Source organism: Mustela erminea, chromosome X (genome assembly GCF_009829155.1).
Source record: "Mustela erminea isolate mMusErm1 chromosome X, mMusErm1.Pri, whole genome shotgun sequence".
In the NCBI taxonomy this organism is placed as follows: domain Eukaryota; kingdom Metazoa; phylum Chordata; class Mammalia; order Carnivora; family Mustelidae; genus Mustela; species Mustela erminea.
Window position 1 is genome coordinate 64,154,650 of NC_045635.1, and position 13,735 is coordinate 64,168,384.

The following is a 13,735-nucleotide window of genomic DNA, read 5'->3' on the forward strand; positions in this document are numbered from 1 at the left end:
TCTCCCTTAGGAAAAGATGAGCATGGTTTGAGGAAACCTGGGGAGGAAATATGACTGGGGCCAGGCAGGATATAAGTAATACCAAGAACAATGACCAATTAATATGTGCCAGGCACAGTTTTAACTATATTCTGTGTATTGCTTCATTTAAACCTCACAGCAACCCTAGGAGGTCATGACTATCATCATCACCATCACCATCATCGTCATCATCGCCATCATCCAGAAAGAGGAAACTCAGGCTTCCACACTTAGAATGGCTTCAAGTTGGTATTTGAACCCAGGCAGTCTGACACCAAAGATGAAGCGTTCAACTGCTACACTATACTACCATCCACAAGGAAAGCAGAAAGAAAGTAAAGGTAGGAACAAAGGACAAAGGAGCAATGTAAGTTCTTTTTGAAGTAAATAGATTGAGGCAGTGTAGTGTTAGGGTCAGGTCCTAACTTAAAATCAATGGTTTAAGTCCAACCTCTGCTACTAATTATTAATATCTTTGGGCCTCAGCTTCCTCCACTGTAAAATGGGAATAAAACTGTTTTTTAGCATTGTGATAAGGCATAGGAAGAGAATGCATGGAAAGCACCTGGGGCAATGCTTAACTCAAGGTTAAATGCTCAGTAAATAGGAGCAATTGATGTCACTAACTACATTCCCTGCAGGATTTGCCTAGCAATACAGCTCCCCATGCCCCTTCTCAGGGAAAATAAGTTCCAAAGGAGAAAAACATAACTAGGCTGAGCAACAATTCCAGATATCCTTCCCACCTCCTGGGTACATAGGGGGCCAGTGGGCCATGGAGGTGGGAAGTGAGTACTAGCATTATTAGCATCACTATCTCCTTCCTCAAGGAACAGATTCCAGCAGGCTGCCCCTCCCCCTCCAGTTTCTGGTCACTTACAGCCTGAGTCAGAACTCTCTTGTTTCTTAAGTTGTTTTTTTTTTCCTATGTCCTTTTCACACAAGTTGCTTTATTTTTTATATCACTCCTATTAGATATCGGGAAAGGAGGATGGAATCTCACATGTGTTGAGTGTCTTCTATGTACCAGATGGAATGCTGGACACTGTCCACCAGTGATTTCATTACATCCTCACAACACCACTGTGAAGTCATCCTTACTTTAAAAGGGTTGTCCTGAATCCAGGGTGGGTTGCTTCTTTTCTCATGTATATTGTCCTCTCATCCTATATATCCAGCACAACCCTGGCCAGAAGTTGTGTCCTGCTGAGGGTTTCTTATAAACCAGAATGTTCTGGAATCTCACTGTCCTCAACACACTGATCTCTGCATAATCCCAAGGCCCACAAATTAAGAGTAATTTTCCCCCAGTGGATCTGAGATGAAATTATGACTCTGCTTACTAACTGTATGATTCTGTGCTAGTCACCTAACCTCACCTCTAAAATAGGGATATGGCACTTCCTACTCTACTATGTCATGAAAATTAAATAACTTTCATAAACTGCTGTCAATTGGGCCACTTCATGGAAACATTGTTCAAAGTAGAATGATCAGAGGATGACTGGGTGGCTCAGATAAGTGTCCATTCTTGGTTTCAGCTCAGGTCATGATGTCTGGATTGTGAGATCGATCCCACCTCAGCTCCGCTTTCAGCACCAAGTTGGCTTGGGATTCTTTCTCCCTCTCCCTCTGCCCCTTCCCCCACTTTTTCTCTCTCTCTCAAATAATTAAGTAAATGAAACCTTTGAAATGGAATAATCAGTTAGCTTAATCTCAGAAAATCCCCCCAGAAGAGCAATAGAATGCTTGTATCCCTGACATTCAATCAGGTAGGACACCAGATCTGCAACTGTGGTTGGTGGCTTTGGGAATGTTGGGGGACAAAGACTGCAGAAATCCCCTGGAGTAATTGTTGAGGTAATGGCCTTTCACTGTTATCAATGTGTCATTTATATCATCAGAGACATCTAAATCCTTTACAATCACATACTTCTCAAAGAAGTTTCATCTACATTGTTTCAAGTGACATTTACTAAAACTCCCAAGAATTGGCCTTTATCATTTAAATTGTCCCATGTTTTGTTACCCTTTTCCCCTTCCGGGAAATGGCCCATCAAATTTACAAAATCCATCCCATCTTCCCTTCAAGGTCTGTCCATTACAAAGAGCACACTTTGGCCCAGAATCCAGCCTTAAAGCCCCAGATCAGTATTCTTTCTGCTTTCTGAACTCCCACAGCTCCGTGCACCTTATACTACTTGGTATTCTAGTCGTTTGAAGATTTTACTTATTCAAAAAAGAGAGAGAGAGAGAGAGAGAGAGAAGAGAGAGCATGGGCAGGGGGAGGGCCAAAGAAAGAGGGAGAGGGACAAGCAAAATCCCCGCTGAGTAGGGGCGGCTCCATCCCAGGACCCCAAGATCCTGACATGCGCTGAAGGCAGCCGCTTAACTGACTGAGCCACCCAGGCCCTGTAGTATTTTATATACTTGTCTTAACCTCCACCCCTCTAGCCTACCTTTTTACTAAACCCGCAAACTCTTCCAAGGGAAGAGTGAAGAAAGAAGGAATGATTTCCTCATTTTATGTCAGTCCCAATTTAAGAAGCTTTTTATGATGAAAAAGTTCACCTGTGTAAGTTTTATATAAAGCAGAGGGAATTTATAATGAACACCTGTGTACAGGTCACCCAGCTTCAACAATTAGTAACCTATGAACTGTATTATTGTATCTGTACCTCCACTCCTTCTGCCTTCTAGCACCAGATTAAAGTAGATCCCAGACAACCTGTCATTTCATCCATAAACACTCCAACAGGAACCCCACCTTTTGCATTTCTGTGTTCCCTACAAAAGGAAGAGCATTTTCATCTGAATCCCCTACTACCGGGAGCACATCAGAAGATGATTTCGGAGGACCTACTGTGTGCCAGAGATTGTGCTTGGCTCAGGAGGTTCTGTCTTGAGCTAAGGAGGTACAACAAGTGGATGTACCAAGCCACGATGTTCCAAACCAAGAATTGCTACAGTTCCAGAGAGGGAGGATGCGGTGCACGTGGGTACCCAGGAGTAGGAATAAAATTGCACTGACTGAATTGAGCTAAATCGGTTTTCTCTCAGGGAGACCCAGAGTTTGAAGAGGCCGTGAGACACGGGTTCTCCAGCAGGAGGCGCTGCAAAGGCGGGAGTGCGGTGGAGGTGGAGGTGCTCGCTCTGATGAGCTTCTCCTGCAGGAGACCATAAGACAGCAACCGCGGGTGCAGACTGCAAGCAAAAACTCAGTTTAATAAGCAAGCAGGTCTCTGAGCGCCAGGGCCTGAGAGGGGCCCCAGGGTTCAGGTGTGGGGCAGAGGCGTGGAGGGAGCTGGGCAGGCTGAGCACCTGCTCCCCAGGTCATCTTAACGCTACTGGTTGCCCTTGATTGCCGCCAGTTCCTGCTCCAGAGTATCTCGGAGCAGGACACAGGACACAGCAAGGAAACACCTGTTTCCAACAAGAAAAAAGGTGGGAGGAAGCCCCCACCGGGCTTCCAACGGCCTCTTATCGGATTTGCTCTCAAGAGCCTTGTGAAAGCGCGCCCAGAACGCCAGTGGAGATCATTTTTCAAAAAGAGCACTTTCTATTTCTTTCCCCCCCATACTTTTCTTAAGCTGCAAACGTCCCTTAAAAAAAAAAAAAAATGTCTTCTTTCCTCCGTGGGGTTTCCCGCTCCTCCCAGACTCCTTAAAGACCCCGCCTCGGTGCGGGCAGGGACCGCTACCACCCCCATCCCCAAATTTTGCGACTTGATTCGCTTCCGGATTTTTCACTTCCTCAGCCCCCACCCGACCTACAGGTGGGGAGTGGAACTGGGGATGGGCAACAGAACAAAGAAACCAAGTAGCCCTAGTCCCGGGCCAGGCGCCCTTTCTGCAGTTTTCGACCAGCTGGGGAACAAGAAGGGCTCAGCAACGCATGAACCCCCAACTCTGGTCTCAAGCTACCTTCCAAAAGCAAGGAGCCTGGAGACGCGTGGGAGGTGGGAGCTGCCCCCTCGCAGCCAACAGACCTCCACTCAGCAGGCCTGAGCGGCCGTGGGCGCCAACAGTCTCCACGCGCTGGGCTCCGTTATTTCATCAGCAGTTTCAGAAAAACCTGCCAAAAGCAGTTATGCCTCACTGCAATGTGTAGCTTTTTCCTGCCATTTTTTTTTTCATAATAAAAGAGGGAGTGAAGCTCGCTAGCTCTCTCCTCCCTCACCCCCTCCCTTCCAAAAAGAGCCAAATGGATTCAAGGGGGGAAGAAAACCCCACACACCAATCTCTGAGGGGATGCCAGTGAGGTGTGGCTTGTATTTAAATATCCAATATGTCAATGTAAGGGGAGTGGGTATGTATATAAAGTGCCGTTTGCATCTGATAGCTCGACGAAGCCAGCTATGAGAGGCCTAGGGAGATGGATGCGTAGGGGAAGCGCCACTTTGACTGCGAGCAAGGTCAGGAGCTCGCGGCCCCGCCGCTGAGAAGTTCCTTGGACGCGAACAGACGTCGACTGCGGCTAGGCAAAGCGCGGAGGGAGCGAGCGAGGGAGCGAGCGAGAGCAGCGGAGTCGCCCGCGCTCGCTGAGGGCAGAGGTAGTTCGCGCCCCGCGGCCCCGGCTCGGCCCCGCGCACCCTGCCATGGCGGAGGTGGGGGGGGTCTTCGCCTCCTTGGACTGGGATCTACACGGCTTCTCCTCCTCTCTGGGGAACGTGCCCTTAGCTGACTCCCCGGGCTTCCTGAACGAGCGCCTCGGCCAGATCGAGGGGAAGCTGCAGCGCGGCTCGCCCACAGACTTCGCCCACCTGAAGGGGATCCTGCGGCGCCGCCAGCTGTACTGCCGCACCGGCTTCCACCTGGAGATCTTCCCCAACGGCACAGTGCACGGCACCCGCCACGACCACAGCCGTTTCGGTGAGGACGCGGCCGGGAGGGACAGGAAGCCCGCGGACGGCTCTGTGGGGAGCCAATGGCTGGGGCTCCGGCTCGGGGCCCGCGCGGGCCGCCCCAGCCCTGTGCCGTCCGGGTCCGTCGAAGCGGGAGACAGCCAGGGACGCGGGCCAGGAGGGATCAGACGGCGCAAACTTGAGCCGCGCGGCGTCGGGGCGCCTGGCACCCTCAGACGCTCTCGGGAGGAGGCGGGGGCGCCTTGAGGTGCGGCCTCTCTTCGCCCCACTCCACCCTTCTTCCCTCCCCCGTAACCAGGGGATCATTCTGACCCGGGACGCTGCGCTTAGCGTGAAAGCAGGTGGAGCTGGAGAAGGGGTAGGAGCACCGGCCTCCCGCCCCGGGGAGGCCAGCGACGGTGGCTGGGAGCGAGGCCTCGCGGGCAGTGGGGTTGGCCGATTGTCTGCAGCGGAAGCCTTCCTGGGCTACGGAAGGGGTGGGCGGGCGGTCCGTGCAGGGATCGCTTTTGGCGGACGGGAGACTCGGCAGCCCGCAGCTGTGGCACCTGCCTGCCTCTGGCTTTCTCTGCCCAGGGTGGAGGCCGATCCCAGGCCGCAAGGCATGAGCTGGGTATTGGAGAAACTGGGGACGCCTCCCGCTGTCCACTCTGGAAGGGCACGACCCTAGGATAGCTTTTGCCTGGAAATACCTCTGGACTCCTTGCCTCACGGGGAGGAGATGGCCTGGGCCCGCTCCCAGCCCCAGAAACAGGTGTCTCCTGGGCCCAGGACCGGAAAGGCACAGCCTCCTGACAGGATTTTCTCGGCTCGACACCCGGCAGATTGTTGAGAAGGCACAGGGGCCTGTCTCACATTCAAAACATACTTGGTATAAACCTTGATGTGGGATGGAGATCATTAGGTTTCTAAACAAATGTGTTCATTCCTCAGTAATTTGGCCATTTTAATTTTCAATTTCCTATTCTCTACTAAACTGTAATTCAGGTGGTGTGACAGCTACCTTTACTTGGGAGATCCATCCCCCAATGCCCTCTACTTCTTCCCAAGAATCCTATGGCCAAAGGACACCTTCTATCCCTAAGCCAGTAGGGGGTTTTGCCAAACTTCAGGCATGATACCTGTTCCCTTCTTTAGCCTACCCTCCTCCCCCATTCTTCCCCCCCAAATCTCCCCCATCCGCCTTTTCCCTGCCTTGCTATAGTGCATCTGGAGTGCATTGTAAAAGGTGGGGCGGGGGTGGGGGGCGGTTTTCAGAGGCCAGTTCTTGGGCAGGGCCAAGCCTAGCAACCATCTTAAGGTCAGGGCTGGTCTTCCTTGCTGGGAGCAAGCAGGAACCCTAATGAGGTTTATGTCATCTTGGAAAAAGATGCTCACAGAGCTGGAGGACAGTGGGTTGTGTGTGAGGTGGGAGTAATGGAAGGGTGCAGGTGTCTGCATAAACTTTCAACAGGTCCTCCAAAGGGTGATGGGTGTGGTCAGGGAAGAGGGAGTATGAACTTGGCTCCTTTCCTTTCCATCACTCGTGACTTTGCAGTTCCCTTTTGTTCCTCAAAGGAATGGGACTCCCACCCTGGTCTCAGAACCTCCCAAAGTCTCCCAGAAATGGCCTAAAGATATTGGAGTAACTCATTCCTGATATGTAAAAAGAAAAATCGTGAAGTGATGGAGAAATGGCGGGGTGGGGAGCACAGCAGAGATGGAGAAACTATGAGCTTGGCTTCCAGCATCTAGTGTTTGTCTGACTCTGTGCCTAAGCTGAGCCCAGTAACCTACAAGGTCAACATAAGTTAGTAATAGGCTTTTGGGATAAGTGGTCTTTAATTACCTCCCTAAGGACACATCTTGATTTCTTTTCATCTCTCAGCCTTGCTAAGAGTAAGTTTAAGGAGAAAGTGAAGGAAATAAAACTGGCAGGAGGAAGGGATGTTTTCATCGCCACTTAACTGACTGCTTCATTTTTGGTTTTGCCTTTTAAAATAACACTGCCCGAGACCACCTCTGCACCACCTTTTCCCTTTCCTCCTTCCCTGGCTTCCTGGCAGTTCCATGTATTTCCTGTAAAGGAAATGATAACTAGTCAAAGCTGTCTCTTTGTAACCTCCCCAGCCGACTTTCAAACACACATTTAGTCTTTCTCCCTTTAGCTTTTGGCAGAGAGAGAGGTGGCGTTTGAGTTTGCTTACTCTCCTCCCTCCACATTTGAGTTAATCAACCAGGGTATTCAATAAATCGAAACTTTAACATTCCATAAGTGCTTTAGCAGTCCACATTCCAGCAGGGTAAAGTAGGCCAGACTTAAGATATAAAATATTATAGATTTCTGCTTGGGGGGAGGAGGTAGTCTCTAAAGGCCATGTAAAGTAAATAGCTATTTGTTGTAATTGGAGAGCAGGGCCCCTAAGGATTACCCTGGAATCCATGTGTTCAGAATGAGTCGAGTCGGGCTGAGCCCAAGAGCAGCCACGACTCCGAATAATAACCTGTTGGCATAGCCTCAGCTCTCCCTCCCCCCCACTCCCTCTGCAATCAGTAGTCAGGAGTACTTCTGTCTCTGCTTGGATGGTGGCATTTACACGGAGTTTGCAGGGGTACTGACATTCCTGAGGGGGCACCTGTGGACTGGCAGAACAGAGCTAGTGGGCCAGACTGGTGGAGAGGCCTCCCACCAGGTGTGATGGAGCAGGCTAAGGAAGCTGCTGTAGGTTTTGAGCAGTCTGGTTCTTATTTGTCGAGATGCCAAAGCAGCACTGTCTTAGCCCCAGAAGTCTGAAAGGATAACTGAGGGAGCCCAGGCAGGTCCTGGAACCAGATTCAAGGACGCATTAGCCAGCCATCTAGCGAAGTTCTGGAGCAGTGGAGCTCAGGACAGAACTGTTTTGACTGAGGTTGGGGGAAAAAAAGATGTAAGAAGAGTCTGGAGATTGTCAAGCGAGGCCGGAGCCTGAGGTGGGCAGGTCAGGATGAGGCACAGTGGAGGGAGGTCCTGGACCTTGAAGGGGGTGAGAGTACCAAGGACAAACTGGCACTTTGCTGTTAATAGTCCTCTCCAGCTGTAACAGGGAAAATGTGAAAATGTCTCGTTTTCTCTCTCCCTTCATGCTGGCTGGGATTCAGGAGGTTTAGGAATATCTGTTCCATCGTCATGTGCAACTGGGTTCCCACAGTTTGAATCCAGCTAATAGGAAAGTTGGCAGAGGAAAATGATGCCCCAGACAGCCAGGCAGGGATGATTCCAGCTGTTGGAGACCCCTGTTATTGGACACAACCCAAGTGACTTCCTGTATGATCTGTCCTTTGGCATCAGGGTGAACAGAGAGTTGGAGAAGAACTGTGGTGACTCAAATGGCCACACCTCTTGTGTTTCATGATTTGTTCTCACACCAGGTCTTGGACGGTGAGATCACAAGCTGCCCTCTGCTACTTAATGAGCTCAGGATGGTCAGAGACATGAGATACTTGGGGAATGAGGGAACTAAGACTTGAAGCTCAGAAACGATTTGTCTAAGCAAAGGAAATACCCCAAGGCTCAAGCAGCTTGGTGTCTCTCAAAGTTTAGCACACAGAGCTGAAACAAGGACCCGGTTTCTTATTTCCCTGCCATACTGGCCACTCACCTTTGAACACACTCCTGTTTTTCCAGAGACCTCTTTAATCATAGTAGAACGAAAAATAGCACTCTCAGTGTGGTCTAAGGTGGAAAGGAATGGGGCAGTCTCCTCCTTTTGGCCAGTTACTAGACCTTTATCCATGCAGCCTTTGATCACATTAGCTTTTTTGTTTCTTTGTCTCACATTAGCCTTTGATCACATTAGCTTTTTTGTTTCTTTGTCTCACATTAGCTTTTCAATAAATTTTAATTTTTTACTTGACTAGTTCTACATCAGCGTTTTAATATCATGCATCACCCATACTGAGCTTACCTTGTTCAGTCAAATCTCCCGACCATTGTTAGAGATGTTTTGCTAAGCCACATCTCCCCATTCCAAAGGTGGGCTGACTTGTAGTTAATGAAAATGCATGGAAACACAAAAGAATAGTATGTGTTTTCAAGTAAATATACATGGTTGCTTGAAGTGGGGAGAAGGATGGGAGCAGAGTACAGAAATAAAAAGAAATAGATGAATATAAAGCCCTTGCACAGGCCAATTATGATAATAGGCCCTAAGATACAGAGTATGATTAACTCAGCTGTCTGCACTTGAGGCTCACCATCCATTCCCCAACAAAACCCAAGCACAAAACATCTTGAGTAATCGGGACCAAAGCACAGGACTTTACATTTATTCTAATTAAGGCTTATTTTGTTGGAGTCAGCTCATTTTCCCATCCTCCTGAAATCTCTTTGGATTTTGATTGTGTCACCTTCTCAGCTGTACAGTTCCTGGAACAAGGGTAAGCGGCTCTCCTATGTCCTCTTCCAAGTCATTTATTAAAATGTTAAACATGGCAGAACCAAAATCAGACATTTGCACAATGCAACTAATGGTTTTGATCCATTAAATCACTTCCTGCTTCACCCTTACTTGACACGAGCTATTTGCCTTCTGCCACCGTCTTGTGACAGTTCCTTTTCCCAAAAGTCCTTTCTTGTATTATAGGAGTTAAGAACAGGCCGACTGAGAATAAAACCTAAGGGAGTTTGATGTCAGAGGCCATACAGTGGCCGCGGACCTTTGCATCCTTCAAAGACATCCAAGTGAGCTGTGGAACCCCCCTAAAGCTGCCACATCCGCACATTCATCCACCAGCCCAAATCACTTTTCAGGAGACTAACCACTGGAGGTTTGAATCCAATTTCAGAATCAACCACTTATTTTTTAAGTAGTCTTTAAGGATCCATTCTAGTCCCTATGTAGATCAAAGAAAATATTATTACCCTTAAGAATTGCATTTGGAGGGTAAGAAAAGCAACCAGATATGAGCTCATTTCATACCTTCAGATGCCTCTGTGAGTCAGTCATATCAAGTTTTGGTCTGTACGGAAAACATGGTTAGAAACCAGAATATCAAAGGGGAATCTTCTTGACCATTCTGTCTATAACTGTAGCGTAACAGATGTACTATCTTGGGACAAAACTGTAGTCCTCGGCACCACCAGGATTTAAGTTCTGGGTCCTTTTTCCCTCTTGGAAGTTGATTTCTTTCTTTCTCCGGCTGCTGCTGGGTACATGAAAACATTTTCAACTCCTCACCTCTAACCTTGTCAGCTAGAGGGATGTTTCTGAATGTCTTCCCAACTTTCCCCTTAAAGTTGCAACATCTAAGATCAGTGTCAAGTCCAGTACTACCTGCCAACTGTTTGCCATGGATAAACTCAAAATTCTAAAGAGACAAGAGGAAACTGACAGGCTTGTCAGCCTGAGACTGCCCTGGCTGAGAGCGTATTTTAGGAGAAAGCTCTCGCCAGGCCCTGTTTTTTTGCCTTCTGCCTTAAGAGGGAGACACAGATTTAGTGAGTGCACTGTATGGCCTTTGTTAGAGTCAGCCATGGGTAGTTGACAGCCTCATGTGGCTTTAAAGACATGGGAGCTAAGAGGGTGCAAAACAAATGCAGCCTAGAGGACAACAAGGAACGCTGTGTGCTCTGTGGGAGAGGGAAGTGACTTTGTGAAGATACAGAAATCTAGCTACATTCTTCCATTTTGAAAGCTCCGCTCCCATTACTCGAAATGATGGTATTAAATAGTACCTTGTAATTATGGAACTTTCATAGCCAAAGCCTGCCCCTGGTCTCTTCCTCGTAATGTCTCTGAGTGTTGAGTAAGAGATTGTTTCACCCATCTCACACAGGGAAAAACTGAGGCCCAGAAAGACTGGGTACATTTTCTGAGGTTCCATCCTTGCTTCAAAAGATGGTTTCATAAGGTAACTCACTGAAGGCATACAGGGCTGCCTCCAGTTGGGGATCAATGACTGGTAGCTCACGTCACCTGCACAGCTCCCTCTGAGCTCAACATCGCTAATAGAAATGGCATTCAATTTTTTCCTCTAGGAATCCTGGAGTTTATCAGCCTGGCTGTAGGCTTGATCAGCATCCGGGGAGTGGACTCTGGCCTGTACTTAGGAATGAATGAGCGAGGAGAACTCTATGGGTCGGTAAGTTGAAGGTTTTCCTTTCATCAGAGGCTATCACCACCAGTGTTTGGACTATGTAAGGCAAAAACATAAAACACTGACCTAGCACATGAAATACTTCTATCAACTGTGAGGGATCAGTGTCTTACAGGAGCTTGCTGTGTAACACTCTCACTCCTTCTGTTCCCAACAAAACATAAGCTTCTCTGTGGCAGCCTTGCTTTCACCTCTTCCATTAGACAGCCAGCCAGCCTGGTGATAACCATAAACTGTGCTGGTTTGTCAACCAGATGGTGAGGGCTTGGGGCATTTACACTCCTGAGGGGCACCTCGGAATTTTAACGAGTACTTGGAGGAGTAGCAGACAAGCTGGCACAAAAATTGGCAGTGGAAGCACTGGCCCTCAGATTGAGATTCTGAGATTGAAACCATAGTCCCTGACTTCCAGACTGCTTCAGCTGAATCCCAGAGGCCAAATGAAACACACAAATGAAGAGTGAGGGTTCTAGGACCTGGTGACAGCCCTAAGTCCCCAGCTAGGATGGTGTTGGCTGCAGTACATGTTCTCTATTCTGGAAGCTAGCCTAGAGCTGGGGAATGGTGAGTGGCTTCACTGATCTTAACCCTTTCAGGGGATCCTAACTCCTGGGTTTGCCTTTTGAGTCCCTGAGCATGCTTTCTGGCTGCCTGCACCCCAGGAAATCAGAGCACGTTTTTCCCTGACACCTAAGAGATAGGCCTGACCCCAGCACTCAGTATCGGCCACCCCAGCAAGTAGTATGCCAGCTGGATCAAGTGTGAGAAGGGACAAAGACAAGAGACCTGCCTTAGGAGCTGCTAGCTTGCAGCAGCTAGATTGGAGGAACTTTTCAAAGAGATCTTTCCAACAGACAGGCCTGAGACCCCTCATTAGGAGAGATCATAACTCACCTCCTATGGAGCTTTAGATGGATCCCAGGCCTTTGCCTGTTAGTTCGCGTGGTTGACTATAATCTCAGTGGATTTGACATTGTTTGCCCAAAGTAGGGAGACAATTCGGGTGCCAAAGGAGCATTAGTAGGCCATCGCAGAAATTCCCAGGCTCAGAGAGCCCAGCGAGGCCATCCCCTTCAGTCTCCTGCCTTCAGGAGAGATCTCACCTGAAACATTCCTGTGCGGTTCCCATAAGAGGATGAAGGCCATACAGACAGGACTGTTTTGTGCTATTTGGAAAGAAGATGCCTTGAGAATACTGGGAGATGGGATGGAAATTTTCAAATATCAATGTCCTATTGCTATTTCAGCAAGCTGGGATGGGAGAAATCATCATCTAATAGGCTCTGCTTTATTTTCTCACCCTCACAGAAGAAGCTCACACGTGAATGTGTGTTCCGGGAACAATTTGAAGAAAACTGGTACAACACCTATGCTTCCACCTTGTACAAACACTTGGACTCGGAGAGACAGTATTATGTGGCCTTGAATAAAGATGGCTCACCCCGGGAGGGATACAGGACTAAACGACACCAGAAATTCACTCACTTTTTGCCCAGGCCAGTAGATCCTTCTAAGTTGCCCTCCATGTCCAGAGACCTCTTCCGCTATAGGTAATGGAACCCTAGTGTGACCTTTGTGACCCCTGTACTCTAGGGCCACAGTTGTCTCCACAAGCACCATACTCATAGCTTCTCAATCCTCTTTCCTACCAGTTTAGATAACAGAGGAGCACTTCCTGTTCAACTAGATCCAGCTGTTCCCTTGTTCAAAGTGTATATCAAGGATGGGTCATTTGGGGGAGGGAAACGGGTGGAGGGGGTGGGCTAGAGGGAATCTTGTATATACTATTTCCTTTACTCGTGTTCTTCCCCCTGAGGTGGCACAAGAAAGAATGGGGGCCCTTGCCAAGGGCCAGGGTGATCTTGCCCTACAATCTACCCAAATACTTTGACAATGGGTAAATGAAAGACTGAGGAATCTGCCATGGATGCTATATACAGAGCCTTGGGAAAGTCTCATTAAAAGCCTTGGGGCTGTGACCTGATGCAGGCCATCCCTGCATTGGCTCTGGAGATTTCTCACCTGTCCTGACATGCAGTTTTCTTGCTGTTAGACGTGGGAGATGGGGTAGGTTGGGAGAAAATGGTATTAAAATGTAAGCATGGATACTGTGCATATGGACGAACTATTTATGAAATGTATATGCTATTTATTTTATATATTTATTTATTTCAAAATAATTTTATTTTTAATGAGAGATGCTATGACTGGATTTTCATCAGAAAGAACAAGGTCCTACTGAAATAGGATAAATGAGTTATTAAAGGCTTTTATTGGCAATAAAATTTTATATTGTAACCATGGTCTAATTCCACTGAGTTGTACATTTAGTAGGATTAGAAGGTTGGTTAGCTTCTCTCTCCAACTTATTAGAATCTCCTGATGTGAGCATCACACTACTTCACCTAGATGACCCATCACCAACCACACTAGCATTATTTAGGGGCCTTACCTGAAGTCTTTTCTGGTGCTGTGACTTTTTTTGTTTGTTTGCTGCTTTTTTTATTATGTTCAGTTAACCACCATACAGTACATTATTGGTTTTTGATACAGTGTTCAGTGATTCATTAGTTGTGTATAACACCCAGTACTCATCACAACACATGCCTTCCTTAATACCCACCACCTGGCTACCCCGTTCCCCCACCCCTTCCTTTCTGTAACCCTCAGTTTGTTTCCCAGAGTCCACAGTCTCTCATGGTTTGTCTCTCTTTCTGACATCTCCCCCTTCAGTTTTCC

At 48.0% G+C, this 13,735-nt stretch overlaps 1 protein-coding gene across 2 annotated transcripts; it reads left to right on the plus strand.

Moving 5' to 3' along the window:
* The first annotated feature begins 4,323 nt into the window (after positions 1-4,323).
* Positions 4,324-13,258, plus strand: FGF16 (fibroblast growth factor 16). 2 transcript variants are annotated; one of them, XM_032331149.1, is made up of 3 exons: positions 4,324-4,892; positions 10,878-10,981; positions 12,305-13,258. In XM_032331149.1, the coding sequence occupies exons 1-3, from the start codon at positions 4,619-4,621 to the stop codon at positions 12,548-12,550; spliced, it is 624 nt and encodes a 207-aa protein (XP_032187040.1). In that variant the 5' UTR covers positions 4,324-4,618; the 3' UTR covers positions 12,551-13,258. The 2 variants fall into 2 exon arrangements, with proteins under 2 accessions (XP_032187040.1, XP_032187041.1); XM_032331150.1 differs by having other exon boundaries at positions 12,308-13,258.
* Positions 13,259-13,735: the final 477 nt, after the last annotated feature.